General features: G+C 42.2%; 1 protein-coding gene across 1 annotated transcript in view; it reads left to right on the forward strand.

Moving 5' to 3' along the window:
• LOC114641699 (zinc finger protein 420-like) overlaps positions 1–21,695 on the forward strand; it is a 52,334-nt gene that overhangs the window by 22,423 nt on the left and 8,216 nt on the right. The window contains exon 5 of the mRNA XM_028790726.2: positions 19,926–20,382. Coding sequence (XP_028646559.2) covers positions 19,926–20,382 — 457 coding nt within the window. The remainder of the gene's footprint in view (positions 1–19,925; positions 20,383–21,695) is intronic.

Raw genomic sequence — 21,695 nt, forward strand, 5'->3', positions numbered from 1 at the left:
AATCTTGTTTCAAACAGAACCCTAAAAAGGGCAGTGAGGAAATTGTTGGCACTTTTAACTTCATATTTGGTGGCACAGCCTTTGGAAAGAGCAAATACATAAAAAATGCAGTCCTGACTACATACATATGTAAAGACCCCTAGAGCAACTGTATGTATATATATATATATATATGGAGACCTGGGGACCTGGGTTCGCTTCCCGGGTCCTGCCTGCATGGAGTTTGCATGTTCTCCCCGTGTCTGCGTGGGTTTCGGTTTCCTCCCACAGTCCAAAGACATGTGCTTGGTGTGTTTGTGTGTGTCCTGTGGTGGGTTGGCACCCTGCCCAGGATTGGTTCCTGCCTTGTGCCCTGTGTTGGCTGGGATTGGCTCCAGCAGACCCCCATGACCCTGTGTTCGGATTCAGCGGGTTGGAAAATGGATGGATGGATGGATATATATATTTAAAATATATTCTACGGTGCTCTGCCCCCCTGCTTGCTTCTCTCGTCAACCCCGGATGGGCGCTACATGCTAGCCTCTTTGCGGCTCATGCAAATACATATATACATATAAGTCATATTTATATACTGTATATGAGCTAAGCATTTTAAACACAAACTGGTCTACACTTATGTTAGGAATATACTTTAGTCCAAGTAATTTTATTATGGATATATCCATCCATTATCCAACCCGCTATATCCTAACTACAGGGTCACGGGGGTCTGCTGGAGCCAATCCCAGCCAACACAGGGCGCAAGGCAGGACACAAACCCCAGGCCGGGCACCAGCCCACCACAGGGCTTATTAGGGATATATTATATCGTAAATCGGTTCTCAGTGTTCTTTAAACATTCAGTGGCTAAAGAAATCTTCTCATTTTATTTGCAAGCTATCACAATCACGGGTCTTGTTCAGAAAGCGGACGCCACTTGAGACGGTGTTCCTGTCGCCCAAACACTAACCTTAAGGTCAATAAAACAGGTCCTTGATGTTAAATCACTACTTTAGGGCTAAAATCCATCCATCCATCCATTTCCCAACCCGCTGAATCCAAACACAGGGTCACGGGGGTCTGCTGGAGCCAATCCCAGCCAACACCGGGCACAAGGCAGGGAACCAATCCCAGGCAGGGTGCCAACCCACCGCAGGACACACACAAACACACACCAAGCACACACTAGGGACAATTTAGAATCGCCAATCCACCTAACCTGCATGTCTTTCGACTGTGGGAGGAAACCCACGCAGACACGGGGAGAAAATGCAAACTCCACGCAGGACCCGGAAAGTGAACCCAGGTCCCCAGGTCTCCCAACTGCGAGGCAGCAGCGCTACCCACTGCGCCACCGTGCCGCCCCTAGGGCTAAAATGATAATAGAAATGTGAAACCTTCTTATATACCTAACAAGGGGGCTCCGCCCCCTGCTCGCTTCGCTCGCCTACCCCCGGCATTTTGAACCCGTGCCCGCTGGGCAGCCACGTGTGAGGATGACGCACGTTTAATACGGAGCATTCGCCCGTGTCACTCTGGGGCCCCCCACTGTTAAAATGGAGCTCCGTCCGTACCATTATGTGGTGCATTGTGGAGTACGGGTCCGCCTGCGCTGTGTGGTGTGGACGTTTAACTGTCGTTGTTTCTGCCTTTATATTCTGTATCTCGGTGTGCATGTGTTTCGTGCCTAGGTTTTTTTGAAGCTGTTGCATTTCAGTTTTCATCATCTGTATCTCGCTCTCCATGTGTTTGTCCCCGTTCTTTAATCCCTTTCTAAAGTTTTACTTTGTTTCCAGCAGCTCCGTGTATGACTGTATGTGAATGTGTGCTTTTCTACTTTTATTTTTCTATTTTTATTTATTGATCACTTTCCAGACAGAAGAGCAGCTTCAGCGACAGACTGCTGTCACCGTCCTGCTCCACAGACAGATTGAGGAGATCGTTCCTCCCCCAAACTAGGTGACTCTTCAATTCCAAGCGGGGGGGGTAAACGTTAACATTTAACATTATTATACAAAGTTATTGTCTGTTTTTCACCTGCATTTTTATCTTTCTTTAATTTAATATTATTTATTGTATCAGTATGCTGCTGCTGGAGAATGTGAATTTCCCATTGGGATTAATAAAGTATCTATCTATCTATCTATCTATCTATCTATCTATCTATCTATCTATCTATCTATCTATCTATCTATCTATCTATCTATAGTGCCTTTCATCTATCTATGTCATATAGTGCCTTTCATCTATCTATCTCTCTATCTGTTAGATAGATAGATAGATAGATAGATAGATAGATAGATAGATAGATAGATAGATAGATAAAAGGCACTATATGACAGATAGATAGATAGATAGATAGATAGATAGATAGATAGATAGATAGATAGATAGATAGATAGATAGATAGATAGATGAAAGGCACTATATGATATATAGATAGATAGATAGATAGATAGATAGATAGATAGATAGATAGATAGATAGATCCTTTCACATATCTATCTATCTATCTATCTATCTATCTATCTATCTATCTATCTATCTATCTATCTATCTATCTATCTATCTATCATATAGTGCCTTTCATCTATCTATCTATCTATCTATCTATCTATCTATCTATCTATCTATCTATCTATCTATCTATCTATCTATCTATCTATCTATCTACTCTCTGTTTTATTTCTGACCTCGCTTTATCCTGCTTGCGGCATGTTAGACGGTTCATAGTCTTTCTCGTTTTACTCTGGGCAGGGGGGCTTTGTTCTGTAACCTGCTCTCTATGTGTTTGTCCCTGTTCTTTAACCTCTTTATGACGTTTTACTTTGTTTCCTACTCTGACGGTTCGTAGTCTCTCCTGTTTTGCTCTGGTGCAGGTGTGTGTGTGTGTGTGTGTGGGGGGGGGGGGGGGGGGGGGGGGGCTTTGTGTGGCGTATGTGTATGTGTGCTTTTCTACTTTTATTTTTCTATTTTTATTTATTGATCACTTTCCAGACAGAAGAGCAGCTTCAGCGATAGACTGCTCTCAATGTCCTGCTCCACAGACAGATTGAGGAGATCTTTCCTCCCCCAAACTATGTGACTCTTCAATTCCACGCAGGGGTGTAAACGTTAACATTTAACATTATTATACAAAGTTACTGTCTGTTTTTCACCTGCATTATTATCTTTCTTTAATTTAATATTATTTATTGTATCAGTATGCTGCTGCTGGAGAATGTGATTTCCTTCTGACCTCGCTTTATCCTACATGTCAGACGGTTCGTAGTCTTTCTCGTTTTACTCTGGGCAGGGGGGCTAGGGGCGCGTTGCCTCATTTCTTATTTCTGTTAGCGGAGGGGGGCTTTGTGTGTCGTGGGTCTGAATTCTCCTTTTTGTGTACGTCCCGTTTCGTGTGCTATGTCCGTAGTCTGTCCCGTTTCGTGTGCAATGGGCTTTGTGTGGCGCTCGTGTCTGACTCCTTTTTTTTTTTTTGCTAGGGGCGCGTTGCTTCATTTTTTATTTGTGTTAGTGGAGGGGAGCATTGTGTGTCGTGGATCTGAATCCTCTTTTTTGTGTGCGTACCGTTTCATGTGCTATGTGGCGCTTGCGTCTGACTCCTTTGTTTTTGGTGTGCTAGGGGCGCGTTGCCTCATTTCTTATTTCTGTTAGTGGAGGGGGGCTTTGTGTGTCGTGGGTCTGAAGCCTCTTTTTTGTGTGCGTCCCGTTTCGTGTGCCAAGGGTTTGTGTGGCGCCTGCGTCTGACTCCTTTTTTTTTGTGTGCTATGGGCCCGGCGCCTCATTTCTTATTTTCCGTTGCTTGGAGGAGGGCTTGTGTGACGTCTGCGCACTACGTCTTTTGCGTCCACGGCCCATGTCCCTGCGTCCATATCCGGTTTACCATTCTCGTTTAGTAATATGGATCTTAATTATTGTGAAACAACCAAGTGGCGTCCGCTTTCTGAACAAGAGCCACAATCATAAATACAATTTTACTGACGACATATTTTAAAACCGCTGAAATTGTATAGATCTGTTTAAACCGTGAAACTTATTTGGGTCTTGAAGAGCCACTTATTTAATTAGTTGTTATTTAATTTGCTATTTTTATTTTCATTGCTTCCTCTGTATTTTACCATTTTATAAATGAAATAGTTAAATAATAATAAAAAGTCGAATTAAGCAGTACAGGTACGAATTGTTCGTTATTTTGCTACCTGCTTGTTATCAAGGTTTTCACTGAGATGACGTTAACTACCTTCTAATACTTTATTTCGACAGCATGTTTTTCTCGCTTGTGACGTCATTTGTGTGTGCCACGGAGATGTGCGTTTTGATTGGCTCGTCAACGGAGCGGAGCTGCCGAAGTCATCAGCTGGATTCTTTTCGCCGTTTGGCACTCGTCTGTGCGGTGCAGTGACAAAAGCGAACAGAAGGAGGAATGAAAAAAGAGGAAACAGACGAGGAATGAACGAACGGTGAAGAGAAAGAGTGTTGGTAAGCAACGTGGCATCGGGGGTGGGGGAGAGACAGAGTACCGTGTGGGAGAGCAGAGCAGAGGAAAGGAACGGAATGTGAAGAAGGACGTGTGCGATAGAAAACGGGGGCAGTGTGTGGGCGATGAAATCAGGAGGGAGAATCGTGGAAAAAAGCTGATAGTGAGGAAAAGAGTGAACAAATAGAGATTCGCGTCAGTATACACAAGTCCACTTTGGTGTTGCACGCACCCCAAGCTGTCCCGTCCGTGCTCCTAATTCAGCCCTAGTTTAGTATGCGAAGGAAGTCGCAACAATCCGAGACTCCAGGTTTCTCAAGAACTTTCTCCTGATTTGCGTTTGCAATACAAACAAAACATCGGAGGACATGACATAGGAACAGCTCCGGGTTAATGCATGAGCTTAAACCGATGGGCTAAGAGAGTGGAAGGGCGTACGACTTTTTCTGTAAAAAAAAAAAATGCTAAAAATGTACGTATACACAGTAGCACTTTTATTGAAAAGAAACCGTAAAGATATCTTGAAATTGTAGCCAGGCGTATAATATGTGAACCAGGCGATAACTACCAGGAAACCGTTAGACGACATACTGAGTGTCACATCTCTGAACCAATCCAACGCTTTATTAAGGCGCCGGTCACTGTGGGGGCGGGGATTTCGAACGCGCAACGTTCTGAGGTGCGCTCGTTAATCTAGTCCGACAAAGAGCAAGCTTCCGGTTCCGATTAACTATTTACAGCTGAGCAGCCTCCTGAAAATATTAGAGCAGACTGCACGTTTTAAAAATGAACAAACAGTTGCAAGGGAAGAACCCTTGTGTAGCAGATTATTCATTGGCATTTGCCGAAATCAATGAACGAGTGGTAAACGTGAACGATATGTTGTCGCAGGTGCCGTGTGTGCTCTTTGTTGTTCACCGTAACGACAATGTTGTCGGAGTCAAAGTAATTTGAACGAATTGGCCGCCACATCCATGAAAATACCTACTGCAAAAATTGCATTTGACGAAAACGGTGTGTTTCACTCCGTCAAAAGGATTGCGGTTAAGAGAGCTGATGACGAAGAGCCACAGTAGGTGCAAGATTTCCGTACTCGAAACAAATCTGCATCAACAAATCTGCCTACAACAACAGTAGGTCCATAGATGTGATTTTCTGGATTTGTTTTTCTCATTTTGTCTCTCATAGTTGAGGTAAACCTGTGATGAAAATTACAGGCCTCTCTCATCTTTTTAAGCGGGAGAACTTGCACAATTGGTGGCTGACTAAATACTTCTTTGCCCCACTGTATGTGTGTGTGTGTGTGATCTATCTATCTATCTATCTATCTATCTATCTATCTATCTATCTATCTATCTATCTATCTATCTATCTATCTATCTATAGATAGATATAGATATAGATATATAGAGAGAGACAAGCAGGCTCCTGAGACCGACACTTTGGTGGTGTTACTGTCCGGTCCATAAGTATTTTGGACAGTGACACAATTTTCATACCTCTGGCTCTGTGCGGCACCACAATGGATCTGAAACAAAGCAATCAAGACATGATTGAAGTGTGGACTTGCAGTTTAATTGTACGAGCTGTTTAGAAAAGACAGCCGTTTTTATACAGGGACCCCCTATTTTCAGGGGCTCAAAAGTATTTGGACAAGCTAACATTATCATAAATCTATAACAATTCTTTTCAATATTGAAAGTCCTTTCCATTCAATGGCCACCTGAAGTCTGAACCCGTGATCATCTCCAGTGCTGATGTTCTGCCAGGCCTTTTCTGCCCGCTGTCTTCAGGTGCTGTTTGTTTGTTGGACTTTCTGCCTTCTGTTTAGTGTTCTGTAAGTGATCTGCATGTCCAGTTGTGTTGAGGTCAGTTGACTGACTTGGCCATTGATGAATATTCCACTTCTTTGTGCTGGTTTTGCCCCTGGTTTGCTGTCCCAGTGTGTTTTATCTCCTTGTCCATCTGTACTGTGAAGTGTCGTCCTGTCAGTTTTGTAGCATTTGGCGGACTCTGAACAGACAGTATAGCGCCCTCTACACTTCAGAATTCATCCTGCGACTTCTGCCAGCAATCACATCATCAACACCAGTGAGTGACTTCCATTGGCAGCCATGCATGATCAGGTCATAACACGGCCTCCGCCATGTCTCACAAGGTGAAGTGGTGCTCATCAGTTCCTCTTCTCCATACTCTTCTCTTTCCATCATTCTGTATATTGATGTTAGTTTACTTCGTGCAAAGACCATTGTCACATAACTGGACAGTCTTTTAAAAAACGTTTTCTGTCAAAGTCTGATCTATCCTTAAGGCCTACCAGTGGTCTGCACCTTGTGGTGAATCCTCTGTCTTTAATGTCATGACATCTTCTCTTGATTGTAAACTTTGCCAATGACAGGTCTTCCTCCCAGAGAGTGGTCTTGGTTTGGCTAAATGTTGTGAAGGGGGTCTTCTTCACCAAGGACAGAATTCTGTGACCATCCAGCACAGTCATCTTCTGTGGTTGTCCAGACCTTCTGGTGTTGCTGAGCTCACCAGTGTGTTCCTTCTCTTTAAGAATCTACCAGATGGTTGACTGGACCACTCGTGGTGTTTCTTCCGTCTCTCTGATGGGTTTGTTTGTTTTATCTTCTCCCCCTAATGATGGCCTCTTTTTTACTTGCATGGACAGCTGTTTGGACCTCACATTTAGAGTTCACAGTGATGGCTTCTAAATCCAAATAACACACATGGAATCAACTGCAGACCTTCTACCTGCTTAATGAAATAATGAGGGACCTGCTGACACCTAGCTATGGAGCAGCTGGTCAGTCAAATGTCCAAATACTTTTGAGCCCCTGGAAATGGGTTAACCTGTAAAAAAAAAATGGGTGTCACTCCTAAATGGCTGATATGATATTTCTGTTAAATCATTTGAATTAAAGCTTGTAGTGGACTAAAAAACCAGTTAAGATTCACACCATTGATATGACGATGATTTATTTATCAGTCGGTGAGTGGGGGCATACACCAAAATGGGGTTGTGGACCTGTAGCTCTAATCACAAACAAGAATGTGTGACTGTTCTTCAAATTACAGAAATAAACACACATGGAGGTGTTACCAGTTAACTGTTTTATGAGTATTTTTATAGCTTGATTTTTGTGGCTAAAAATGTTTATTCGGTAACACTTTAGGTACTACAAAAATTAATCTGTTCCTCATTTGCTCTTCTGTAACAAGACCTTAACAAACACTTCTTTTGGTCTTCATAACCCTCGTGAAACATCAGCAGGTTGGTTTTTCCTGTCTGCGCTGTACTGGTAAAGTGACTTGTTGACATGATGGATTCATGGGTCTTCTCCTAAATAAGGAATGTCACGAGAAACACATCTTGGTGAAGTCTCCAAACAGATGCTTTGTTAGTAGGTCACATGGCAGAGACGAATTAACACTTCTCTGATGCTTTTCAAGTGTCATGAAGACCTACAGAAGTGAATGCTGGGGTTAGCCTCACCCTGAGATGTTCAATCCCAACATCAATTCGAAACGTAACCTCTTTCACTGGGCCCCAATGTTAAGACTCTTTTCACATGACCCTAGTCTTAAAGTTTGTTGTCGATGCCCTAAGCTTAATGTTTACTTTCTGGGTGATACTTATTATAACATCTTTGCCCGACCAAAATCCTTAACTTAACCTCCATAACTTATCCTCCTCCTAATACAGTATTTTAATCATAGCCCTAATTTTATAATGTTTTTTAGATAGATAGATAGATAGATAGATAGATAGATAGATAGATAGATAGATAGATACTTTATTAATCCCAGTGGGAAATTCACAGTCCCTGAGGTTAACCTGACTCCTTGGGGACACACCTTATACCCACACCTTTTAATTTCCCTCTTTAAATTATTTTATCATTTTTTAGTAGGATATATTTAATTATTTAATACTATCTGTGTGTAAGCCTGTGCTGTAAATAGCCCGGGGTCCTAAAAACTATTGAAATCGTCAGAAGAAAAACTGAAATGTTGAAATGTCAGGTAATTGAAAGGAACTCCTCCGGGCGTCTCTCTCTTTCCTAGGAGGATTTGTTTTACTGATGCGCTCACCTCACTTGTGCATTAATGGTGGGAGGAAAAGTAAAAAGGGATACCGTTTTGCTGATGTTAGCGGCTAAGCGACTTTGTCTTTCTCTTCTGAGGTTTCGTTTTGCTGATGTGCTCCCCCTCGCTTGTGTTATTAGCGGCTAAGCGAGTTTTCTGTTTTCTCGGAGGCGGAGCCCTTACCTCGACTCCGCCTCTCACTTCCAGGCCGGACACAGACACACACACACTTCCACGTGTAGATGTTTATATATAAGATCTTTTTTTTTTTTTTTTTTTTAACTAAAACCCTTTTACATTTTTAACTAGTTTTATATATTTTTTTACAATATATGAGGTCCTGTGGGCGGCACGGTGGCGCAGTGGGTAGCGCTGCTGCCTCGCAGTTGGGAGACCTGGGGACCCGGGTTCGCTTCCCGGGTCCTCCCTGCGTGAAGTTTGCATGTTCTCCCCGTGTCTGCGTGGGTTTCCTCCCACAGTCCAAAGACATGCAGGTTAGGTGGATTGGTGATTCTAAATTGGCCTTAGTGTGTGCTTGGTGTGTGGGTGTGTTTGTGTGTGTCCTGCGGTGGGTTGGCACCCTGCCCAGGATTGTTTCCTGCCTTGTGCCCTGTGTTGGCTGGGATTGGCTCCAGCAGACCCCCGTGACCCTGTGTTCGGATTCAGCGGGTTGGGTAATGGATGGATGGATGGAGGTCCTGTTTTACATTGTCATTTTATTTAATATTTTTATTTTATTAATTTTCATTGTAATCATTCCATACAAACAGATCAATTTATAACCCAACAAGTTTGAAGACAAATCAAACCCCACCCCTGAGAAGGAGAGCTTAGCTAAAGGAAAATTGCTTTAAGCTTTTTAATAAGGCAACATTAGACAAAAGAAGGGGAGAAGTAAATATCTATATAAATAAGAGATGGAGAAGGGAGTTAAATGCAATAATAGTTAATTCTCTTATTCTAAAATAATATTGATTAAATCCTGCCAAGTTTTGAAAAAATTTTGTACAGATCCTCTAACTGAAAATTTGATTTTTTCCAATTTCAAATAATATAAAACATCGGTTTCCCACTGACTTATCAGAGGAGAGTTAGGATTCTTCCAATTTAACAAAATAAGTCTGCGTGCCAAGAGTGTAGTGAATGCAATCACCGTTTGCTTGTCCTTCTCCAATTCCAGTCCATCTGGAAGGACACCAAACACAGCTGTTAGTGTGTTAGGAGGGATTGTGACCCCAAGGCTGTCTGAAAGGCACTTAAAAATTTTTGTCCAAAATGATGTTAGTTTGGTGCAGGCCCAGAACATGTGACCCAGTGAGGCAGGAGCTTGGTTGCAGCGCTCGCAGGTTGGATCCTGGCCTGGAAACATTTTGGACAGTTTTAAGCGAGACAGATGAGCTCGATATATAATTTTTAGTTGAATAATTCTATGCTTTGCGCATATAGAACTCGAGTGAATTCTCTGCTTTGCTACCTTCCACTCCTTTTCTGATATATTGATTAAGAGATCTTCTTCCCAATGTCCTCTTGGATCTTTGAAAGGTAGGGACTCTAATAAGATTTTATATATTGCGGAAATAGTGTTTGTTTCCTCGGAATTGAGCAGTATTTTTTCCAGCATTGTGGAGGGTGCAAGGTGGGGGAAATCGGGCAATTTCTGTTTAACAAAATTTCTAATTTGAAGATAGTAAAAGAAATGTGTAGCTGGGAGGTTAAATTTTGAACGTAATTGTTCAAAAGATGTAAATATGTTGTCTATATAAAGATCTCTGAGCATTTTAATCCCAAAACTTTTCCAGGTATTAAAAACTGGATATACTTGCGAAGGTTGAAAGAGGTGGTTCTCTTGCAGAGGTGCCACTGATAAAAGATTTTCCATCTTAAAATGCTTTCTAATTTGGTTCCATATTCTGAGTGAGTAAAGCACAATTGGGTTATTAGTATATTTGCGATAACTTTCATTTATTGGCGAGCAGAGCAGGGAATATAAAGAAGTACTACAGGATTTTACTTCTATTGCAGACCAAGCCTGTGTATGTTCATTTATTTGTGTCCAGGTTTTTATGGCTTGTATGTTTGCTGCCCAGTAATAAAACTGAAAATTAGGTAAAGCCATGCCACCTTCTGCCGGAGGTCTTTGTAGGGTCGCTCTTCGGATACGTGGGTGTTTTGAGTTCCAAATGAATGAGGTTATTATTGAATCTAACTGTTTAAAAAACGATTTATTGATATATATTGAAATGTTTTGAAATAAAAAGAGAAGTTTAGGAAGGATATTCATCTTAACGATGTTAATTCTTCCGGCTAGAGTGAGATGAAGGGTTGACCATCTGTGCAAGTCTTGCTTAATTTTTTCCATACAGACGCCAAAATTTTGTTGATAAAGAGCTTTATGTTTACTTGTGATATTTACCCCTAGGTATTTAAACTGATCTGCTATGGTAAAAGGTAGGGTGTCTAATTTAATATTATATGCTTGTGAGTTCACTGGAAAGAGTATACTTTTATTCAGATTAATTACATTGTCATTTTAAATTTAACTATTTTGTAACAGACCTTTTAGATTTATATACAAAACATATTTTAAAAAAAAGTAGCAGTTTTTATGCAGGGGTAATATTTTTTTTAAGAAGAGTATTTATTAAATCTGGGGATAATAGAAAAATATGGGACTCCATCTCTTACTTCCGGGATGGACAGACACACACTTCCACACGTAGATGTTTTACATTATGTATATGGGTGGCATGGTGGCGCAGTGGGTAGCGCTGCTGCCTCGCACTTAAGAGACCCAGGTTCCCTGCGTGGAGTTTGCATGTTCTCCCCGTGTCTGTGTGGGTTTCCTCCAAAAGTCCAAAGACATGCAGGTTAGGTTCATTGGCGATCCTAAATTGTCCCTAGTGTGTGCTTGGTGTGTATGTGTGTTTGCCCTGCAGTGGGCTGGCACCCTGCCTGGGATATGTTTCCTGCCTTGTGCCCTGTGTTGGCTGGGATTGGCTCCAGCAGACCCCCATGACCCTGTAGTTAGGATGTAGCGGGTTGGATAATGGATGTGTGTGTGTATATATATATATATATATATATATATATACTAACTAACTAACGGTGTAAGCCCATGCTGTAAAACTATTGAAGTGTCGCGATGTCAGGTAATTGAAAGGAACTCCTCTGGGCGTCTCTCTCTCTCTCCTTGGAGGATTCATGTTGCCGACGTGCTCACCTCACTTGTGTATTAGCAGCTAAGCGACTTTGTCTTTCTCTTCTGAGGTTTAGTTTTGCTGACAAGCTGGCATCGCTTGTGTTATTAGCAGCTAAGTGAGTTTTCTGTTTCCTCGGAGGCGGATTGCTTACCCCGACTCCGCTTCTCACTTCCACGTGTAGACGTTTATATATAAGGTCTTTTTTTTTTTTGTACTAAAACCCTTTTACATTTTTAACTAGTTTTATATATTTTTTTTTTACAATATACAGTATGAGGTCCTGTTTTAAATTGTCATTTTAAATTTAACTATTTTGTAACAGACCTTTTAGATTTATATACAAAATATATTAAAAAAAAAAAAAAAGTAGCAGTTTTTATGCAGGGGTAATATTTTTTTTTAAGAAGAGTATTTATTAAATCTGGGGATAATAGAAAAATATTGGTACACTGCAAATAAAAAAAAAAGCACATGCAAAACTAGATGTAAAAGCTTTAAATGGGAGTTGTTTTGCTTTTATTTATTAAACAAATCTGCCAATGGGGTAAGCAAAATTTATTTGACAAGATTTCTTAAAGGAAGCTCAATAGTCATCAATACATTTTTTTATGTATATATAAATCAATAATTCGAATCTTTTATCTTTCTCCTGTTAGAGGTTGACACAGCGGATCATCTTCTTCCATATCTTCCTGTCCTCGTCATCTTGTTCTGTCATTCCCATCACCTGCATGTCCTCTCTCACCACATCCGTAAACCTTCTCTTAGGCCTTCCTCTGTTCCTCTTCCCTGGCACCTCTATCCTTAGCATCCTTCTCTCATTATACCCAGCATCTCGCCTCTACACATGTCCAAACCAATGGACATGTGCAGAGGAGAGATGCTGGGTATATCTCACCTCTCTGACTTTGTCTCCCAACCATCCAACTTGAGCTGACCCTCTAATGACAATGACTAATGTCATTGTATAACTAATAAATAATAAATAACTAATTAGAGTCTAATGACTCTAATGACCCTTTATTATTAATTAATAAAGTGTGTCTGTCTGTCTGTCTGTCTGTCTGTCTGTCTGTCTGTCTGTCTGTCTGTCTGTCTATCTATCTATCTATCTATCTATCTATCTATCTATCTATCTATCTATCTATCTATCTACTGTCCTCATTTCTAATCCTGACCATCCTCGTCACACCCAATGCAAATCTTCACATCTTTAACTCTGCCACCTCCAGCTCTGTCTCCTGCTTTCTGGTCAGTGCCACCATCTCCAGCACATATAACATAGCTGGTCTCACTACCGTCCTGTAGACCTTTCCTTTCACTCTTGCTGATACCCGTCTGTCACAAATCACTCCTGACACTCTTCTCCACCCACTCCACCCTGCCTGCACTCTCTTCTTCACTTCTCATCCACAATCCCCATTACTCTGTACTGTTGATCCCAAGTATTTAAACTCATCCACCTTCACCAACTCTACTCCCTGCATCCTCACCGTTCCACTGACCTCCCTCTCATTCACATACATGTATTCTGTCTTGTTCTTACTGACCTTCATTCCTCACCTCTCATATCTCCAGGGTCTCCTCAACCTGCTCCCTGCTCATCTCTACAGATCACAATGTCATCAGCAAACATCACAGTCCACGAGGACTCCTGTCTAATCTTGTCTGTCAACCTGTCCATCACCTGAGTCAATAATATAATACAATATAGAAAACAAGATTTAATGTCATGATATAAATACTTTTCCACTTTGTTAGATTTCATGTTTTTGCAGGGTTCATGCAGGTCAACTAAACAGTTGTGTTACAGAGTGGTTGTCCTCTTCTGGACTTTCTTCCCCTTCTACCCTAAAGTATTTTTTAAGTATTTTATTTACTCAAAAAAGAAAATATGAAACTATAGGGTCCATTTAGGCCACTTTATTTAATTTAAGTATGACTTTCACTCAACACTCTCTAGAAATATGTAACAATTTGTAATGCCCCCAACCTCATGAGGGGTGTTTTACCTTTTCACCATTCCAGGTCATTCCTTGCATTGTGGCTGATTACGTTTGAAGAAAACCTGAAGTGCTCTGAAACTATTGACCATCAGTGTTAACGTTAAAAACTCAAGTAGCCATCATCATTAGTTAGCACCAGCTGGACTGAGAGGAGTTCTTGTACATAAAGTTCAGGATTGCTCCTTCCTGTGACGCAATGAAAGCCACCTGAGCCGCCTTTCTCTTTGGTTTCGGATAACCAGATTCGTGTACTCGAAATCTTTTCATTTTGCTTAGAATGGGTATGCGAATGTCTTGTGTCCCCTATCCGACCAGATATTCACTATGACTACTGCGCTAAAACTAATATTTTATTAAAACTAGATGAAACATTACCTTGTAAGACGACTCGCCCACTTGCACTAGCTTCGCATCTATATGCGCGTGTCCGTAACTTGAAAACCAAGTGGCGGCCCATGATATTCTCATTACGGCAGAACGTTATAATACTACATCTAGCTTACCGCTCCGACTCGAGCGACATTAGTAAATACAGCGTACAAATTAACAAGAAACACAATGTTTTTTGGCCACATTGCCGCCAGCTGTGTCGTTATTTTCTCTTTCTGTTTTATATACAATATACAGTATATTGGCTTGGTGGCCCTGTGGCCTAAGGCCGCCCCTATCTCCTGTGTATTAAGCTAACAAAATCAACCAAATATAGGTAAATTATGCATCAGAATTGAATATGCTTAAAGAAAAAACGGCATCACCACTCTCCATTAATGGGTTTTCATTTGTTGTATTTCAAACTGCTCGAGTAAAAACCCAAAGCACAAGCTTTATCTGACACTTGATGTTTTAAGTTAGCTGACAAACAAATCTTCAATTCGCCGCCCAACTGCGTTTCTGGCTAAGCGCACTTTGTTGAATTCCTGCATTTCCTCCGCGCACATTATTCCTGCGACTTTAGTGAGGCGCAGTTTTATGATGTCACTACCTGCGGAAGGTTTCCCTTGACGGGCAGTGAGTTACGCTACTTCCTAACTGGCTAATGTGGCATTTTCTTGTGTTTTGTTAACACGGAAATAAAAATCCTGTTGTTGAGCTAGCAGACTAGCTGCCATTTGCTTAACCTTCTGTTCTCGCTCGGCACCGGTGTAGGTCGGATGTTTGGTGTTGTAGTGTCCATACACCTCATAATCTTTCATCACTGCAATAGTTTCACTGTAAATCAAATAGACACATTTGCCCTTGGCTTCTAGGAAGAAATATTAATTTTCCCACCGTGTCTGAAATTTTCTGCACACACTTGCTATTGTGCGATTCTTTGGTTCTGCCATTTTTAGTCACCCGTAGCAAAATTATTCTTTGGTAAGCGCTTGTTTGTGAAGACGCTGCCGTGATCAAGACAGTAGCTCCACCTAGTGTTAAAACTAAGAAGTACAATTCGGTGATGTAAAGCACTTTGAGCTATATTATTTGTATGAAAATGTGCTATATAAATAAATGTTTCGTGTGTGGGCCATATTTCATTATATTTTTAGAATTTTTCTGCGTGCCAATTAAAAATGGACCACAGGCCGCTATAGCGCATGGATTGGATGTATGCGAGACCACGCAGTGCACCTCCGCCTCCCTAATGCTAAGATGTAAATTGAGATCACTGGGCACCCAAAAGAGATGAACAGGATTGTTGTGTAGTTCATGTGTCTGATGTTTTTCACAAATTTGTATGTCGGTACAGATACCAATGTGCCCCCCTCATCCATTCTTAAGATTGTAGCGGTCCAGTGCAGCTAAGATTCACGACGGTGATTTATTTATTTTTGTAGAGGAGATCCCAGGGACGCCCCCAGCGTTGGCCCGACCCACACACACTCAAAAACAGAGACAAAATGAAGCACACTGGGAACTAACTAACAATTAAGAATATAATGAAATTAAATAATATAAATGAAAACAATAATACCACCCCTGTACCCCTACGGCAATATTACATTAAACATATAAAGATGACGATTGTGAGTCCAGAGATCTGCACACCGAAAGGGAATGAAAAAACAGTCCTACTGTAAGGGTGAAGACGGGTGGATGGTTCAGGAGCGCTCCTTTACTTGCAGGAAAGCCAATGAATCCACAATCAGTCCTCAGCACACAGGTAGACAGAAGACGATCGAGACCCCAACGACGACACAATCCAGGACACAACGACTAAATACGGCTTAATCAACAGGAGGCAATCCGACAGGTGAACGGAACACAAAATACAACAACAACAACAAAAAACAACCTTTCTTTCCCTTGGACACCTGCCCTCCTTTTAAACCCCTCTGACCACCTTTGACCCCAACAGCCCCTGCAGGGACTGCTGGGAGATGTAGTTTTAACTAATAGTAGCACTGCTACAGGATGGTCTGAGATGCCACTCCCATAATTGCTGTACATATGTTGAGGTGGGGACTGGTGGCTTTTAGGTTTAGGGACCTGCATTCTTCCAGTTCAAATCCTGCAAATGCCAGAAGTGACTCTACTTCGTTCGGCCCTCGAGCAAGGCCTTTAACCTTCAATATCTCCATCCTGGGTATGATGTTGACCTGCGTTTTGGTCCTACAAGCAGGTCCTCCAACTTACAAGAGGAAAACTTGGGGGTTGGTGGCAGGATTGGCATTCCAGCCACTGCCAGAATACAATAGAATTTATTTTTTGTGTAGCCCAAAATCAAACAAGAAGTGCCGCAATGGGCTTTAACAGGCCCTGCCTCTTGACAGCCTCTAAGAAGACAAGGAAAAACTCCCAAAAAACTCTTGTAGGGAAACAATGCAAGAAACCTTGATAAAGGCAGTTCAAAGAGAGACTCCTTTCCAGGTAGGTTGGGCGTGCAGTGGGTGTCAAAAAGAAAGGGGGTCAATACAATACAATACACAGAACAAATCCTCAATACAGTATAAAAGTAAAAAATTTAGAAGTATGGAGCAGAATTTAACAGTAGATGACATCACATAATATGATTTGGATTTGTTCAGAGTCCTCAGCCATCAAGCTGCCTCCCCCATTTAGTCAGTGCTGGTCCAGCCAATCCGAATAAAGGACCCCTTTACCCGATGATTCCTGTGATCCTCCATCAGAGATGACTTTACCTTAGGCAGGCAAAACAACTTGGCAGGTGGGCCATGGCACCAAGTGCCACATTTGAGTGCACGAGAAGAGAAACAGAATAGGTGAGGGTTAGTATACAATTCTAACTGTCATGTTACTTATGTTTTAGTGCTAATGACTGACAACAGAGATGCAGTCTGTACAGTTAATCAGCAGCTCTAGTCGGGGTGTGCTAAACTGAAATAGTGAGATTTGAAAGCTGAGACCGAAGGGACACCTCTTATAGTAGCAGGCAGACCACTCCACAGTTTAGGGCCTCCTGCAACTAAAAGCTCGACCTCCCACTGTTATTTTATTAATCCTTGGAATCGTAAGTAGACCGGCATCTTGAGATCTTAATGTCCATCCATCCATTTTCCAACCCGCTGAATCTGAACACAGGGTCACGGGGGTCTGCTGGAGCCAATCCCAGCCAACACAGGGCACAAGACAGGAACCAATCCCGGACATGGTGCCAACCCACCGCAGGACACACACAAACACACCCACACACCAAGCACACACTAGGGCCAATTTAGAATCGCCAATCCACCTAACATGCATGTCTTTGGACTGTGGGAGGAAACCGGAGCGCCCGGAGGAAACCCACGCAGACACGGGGAGAACATGCAAACTCCAGATCTTAATGTGCGCTCTGGTTTGTAACTCATGATAAGTTCAGATAAGTAAGCTGGGCCTTGGCCATTTAATGCTTTATATATTAAAAGGAGGATTTTTGAAACCTGCCCTAAACTTAACCAGGAGCCAGTGTAAGGATTTAAGAACTGGAGTTATGTGTTCGTATTTTCTAGTTCTTGTAATAATTCTTGCAGCCACATTTTGGATTAACTGGAGGCTGTATAGAGAACAGTTTGAACACCGCATTGCAGTAGTCAATCCTACTAGAAAGAAATGCATGAATTATTTTCTCAGAATCCTGTTTATTTAGAAAGCGCCTTAATTTCCTAATATTTTAAACCTCCATTCAAAGTAGTGTGGTGCTGAGGTGTCACCCATTGCACGGCTAAACTCGGGTTCGTTGTGTGGTGGGTGCAGTTTCAGTGCCTCATATGTCAAGGCCAAATATCCAGGGAACAGGGTAACTTACCATCCAGAGAGTGGGCATTGGAAATCCTCTGGGGCAGATTTGTACATGAAAGTGATAAACGTTTGGTTTCTTTGTGCCTGTAATTACCGGATGTCACAAGGTAGGTGAACATTCAGCATCTCTCACAGTAATGACGACATCTCCATGTATGCCGAACACTTATTGCCACTAACTTTTTTTTTTTCTTTTCCCTATCGTTGTTATTCAAAAGGGCGGCACGGTGGCGCAGTGGGTAGCGCTGCTGCCTCACAGTTGGGAGATCTGGGGACCTGGGTTCGCTTCCCGGGTCCTCCCTGCGTGGAGTTTGCATGTTCTCCCCGTGTCTGCGTGGGTTTCCTCCGGGCGCTCCGGTTTCCTCCCACAGTCCAAAAGACATGTCGGTTAGGTGGACTGGCGATTCTAAATTGGCCCTAGTGTGTGCTTGGTGTGTGGATGTGTTTGTGTGTGTCCTGCGGTGGGTTGGCACCCTGCCCGGGATTGGTTCCTGCCTTGTGCCCTGTGTTGGCTGGGATTGGCTCCAGCAGACCCCCGTGACCCTGTGTTCGGATTCAGCGGGATGGACGATGGATGGATGGATGTTATTCAAAAATGGCATATGCTATGCTTACTTGAGGGCATATAATGTTTCAAGTAGAGCAGTATCATCAGGGGTACATCTTGCACAATGCAACAGTTTTACCGCACAACGTTCACACAAGTTTGACTGTCACATTCTTTGAGCACACGCCCAGGTGTGTTGTCAGGTCCTGCAGCCTTGTGTGGATTGACTCTGGATAGAGTCCTCTTCACGTCAGTTATGGAGAGACAGAGGACCTGGTCATTCTGAGATACGGAGATCATGGACCGGATAGCAGCCCATCACAATCGTATGTATAAAGAGACAGAGAGAGATTAGGAGCATGCACTGATACCACACGTTGCCACACCCACCACATGACAGACCACCTAAGGATCCCATGCAACGGGTGACACCTCCGCACCACTAACATTGTCACAAATATGGAAATTTCAGTCCCAGATCAGAATTCATACAGGAGTGAAACCTTCTTATTCTCCCAGATTGTGGCAAAGGATTCTCGGACAACATTGCCCTCAGCACCAAACTACTGTAGTTCAGATGGAATGGAACAGTGTGAGGTTTTTTATTTTATGGTGGCTGGAGTGCTAATTCTGCCACCAACCCTGCATGGTGGAGGTCCTAGTTGCATGGCTGGATTCAGGTTAACATTATACCCAGGACAGAGCCTACGTTGCAGGTTAAGGGCCTTCCTCGTAGAGTCACTTCTGGCATTTTACGGGATTTGAACCGGCCTTGGAGCCGCCACTCTGCCTGAACACCCAGAAGCACAAGGGCTAATTTAGCAATGGCAGCTCTCCTCAGTTTAAAATCAGGTTGATATTCTTAATTTCAGTCCAGATATCTTAACATATCAGAGTTGGAGTGCAGAGCTGTCGTTTCTGCCTCACAGCGCCAGTGTTAACATGGAGTTTGCATGCTCACCTCTGACTGGTATCCATGTAGGATAAGCATATCAACTCAGTGTACGTTAGAAAAAATTTGATTATTGGATTCTGGTGGTGTGTTGTTGGAAAACATTACTTTTGTCCAGTACAAAGCAGATGGCTTAAACGATATGACAAATGTAGAGTTTGTTAGTATAAAATGTAAGGAAGGCTTATAAAGTGAGTTTGAATGAATTCACCTGAAGTGGATGGAAACGTTTGACTTCAACTGTATTTAGGCTAAGATGGAGAGTTAACAACATTTCAGATCTGTCATACAAAAACACAGTCTTTCGTTTTTTTATGGTGAAGTTAATTCTTAAATGGTGTCAAATTGTTTTTGATAGGTTAATGAATTAATTATGTCACTTTTATTTTGACAGATAAAGAGGAACCTCCCGCCCCGGTCACATGGTAATGCTGCGATGCGTCTTTAATGCCCTTCATGCCCATACTTGAAAAGAGAGAGAGAGAGAGAGAGAAGTTTTCCAGGAAGCATGGCCTCCATCAACAGTGAAGGCCTGGATGAAAGACTGGCACACATTAAAGAAGAGGATTGTGAGTGGGGTGCGTTAGCACATTTGTGTGTGAAATGGGAGGACTGTGAAAGCAGAGTTTCAGTTTTTCCAGAGGAGGAGTCCGAAGGGGAAATTGTTCAGGTTAAAGTTGAGGATTCAGAAGAGTTCTCAGTTAGTTTTGAACTGCCGGACCATGAGAGTGGGAATCTTTTCAAGCAAGATGTCTCTGAAGAGTCTCATTCCAGACTGCAGCCCTGGCTCAACATTACGGGACAACTGGCTACCCGGCAGAATTCTGTGGAACCGAAGTCGGAGTTATCAGAGTCTGGGGAGAAAATCAGTGAAGGAAATGGGAGCGAAGCATATGGGAGTGTTGGAATAAGTAAGTAATGGGATTAAACATGAAAGGAAAACTGAGCTTAACAGCCGGTGTGTGTGCTGGGGGGGTTTTGGGATCGGGTTGGGGTGTTAATCAGTGATAATGAAAGCAGGGCACACATTTGATTGTTAGGATCATTCACCCCAGGGCCTTAAGAAAAGCAATAGGTGACTTGAATTGAAAAACAAATTGGGTCAGGTTATGTTTCCAGCACATGACTGTCACTTTATAAAGTTCTGAATTTAGTAGTGACATATTGTGTTGCATTTAATGAAAGGATCATATTTTGTGAAGAAAGTTTGTCAGTTAAGGCCTAAATGTGCACACAAACTTAAAAGGTTCATGTAAGTGTTTTCATTGAAATTCAGCAGACTTCTGTAGCCTTTTATAGGCTGTGCCAAGATGCCTTTGGGTGGTGGGATTCACTTGGAGGGTTTTGTGTCAAAGACGGACGTCACTGGGAATCATAAAATGCCAAAAATTTAACATTTTCACTGCATCAATATACTTTCCCAATATGTATACACACACACACACACATATACAGTGGTGTGAAAAACTATTTGCCCCCTTCCTGATTTCTTATTCTTTTGCATGTTTGTCACACAAAATGTTTCTGATCATCAAACACATTTAACCATTAGTCAAATATAACACAAGTAAACACAAAATGCAGTTTGTAAATGGTGGTTTTTATTATTTAGGGAGAAAAAAAAATCCAAACCTACATGGCCCTGTGTGAAAAAGTAATTGCCCCCTGAACCTAATAACTGGTTGGGCCACCCTTAGCAGCAATAACTGCAATCAAGCGTTTGTGATAACTTGCAATGAGTCTTTTACAGCTCTCTGGAGGAATTTTGGCCCACTCATCTTTGCAAAATTGTTGTAATTCAGCTTTATTTGAGGGTTTTCTAGCATGAACCGCCTTTTTAAGGTCATGCCATAGCATCTCAATTGGATTCAGGTCAGGACTTTGACTAGGCCACTCCAAAGTCTTCATTTTGTTTTTCTTCAGCCATTCAGAGGTGGATTTGCTGGTGTGTTTTGGGTCATTGTCCTGTTGCAGCACCCAAGATCGCTTCAGCTTGAGTTGACGAACAGATGGCCGGACATTCTCCTTCAGGATTTTTTGGTAGACAGTAGAATTCATGGTTCCATCTATCACAGCAAGCCTTCCAGGTCCTGAAGCAGCAAAACAACCCCAGACCATCACACTACCACCACCATATTTTACTGTTGGTATGATGTTCTTTTTCTGAAATGCTGTGTTCCTTTTACGCCAGATGTAACGGGACATTTGCCTTCCAAAAAGTTCA

This window comes from Erpetoichthys calabaricus, chromosome 5 (genome assembly GCF_900747795.2).
Source record: "Erpetoichthys calabaricus chromosome 5, fErpCal1.3, whole genome shotgun sequence".
Classification (NCBI taxonomy): Eukaryota; Metazoa; Chordata; class Cladistia; order Polypteriformes; family Polypteridae; genus Erpetoichthys; species Erpetoichthys calabaricus.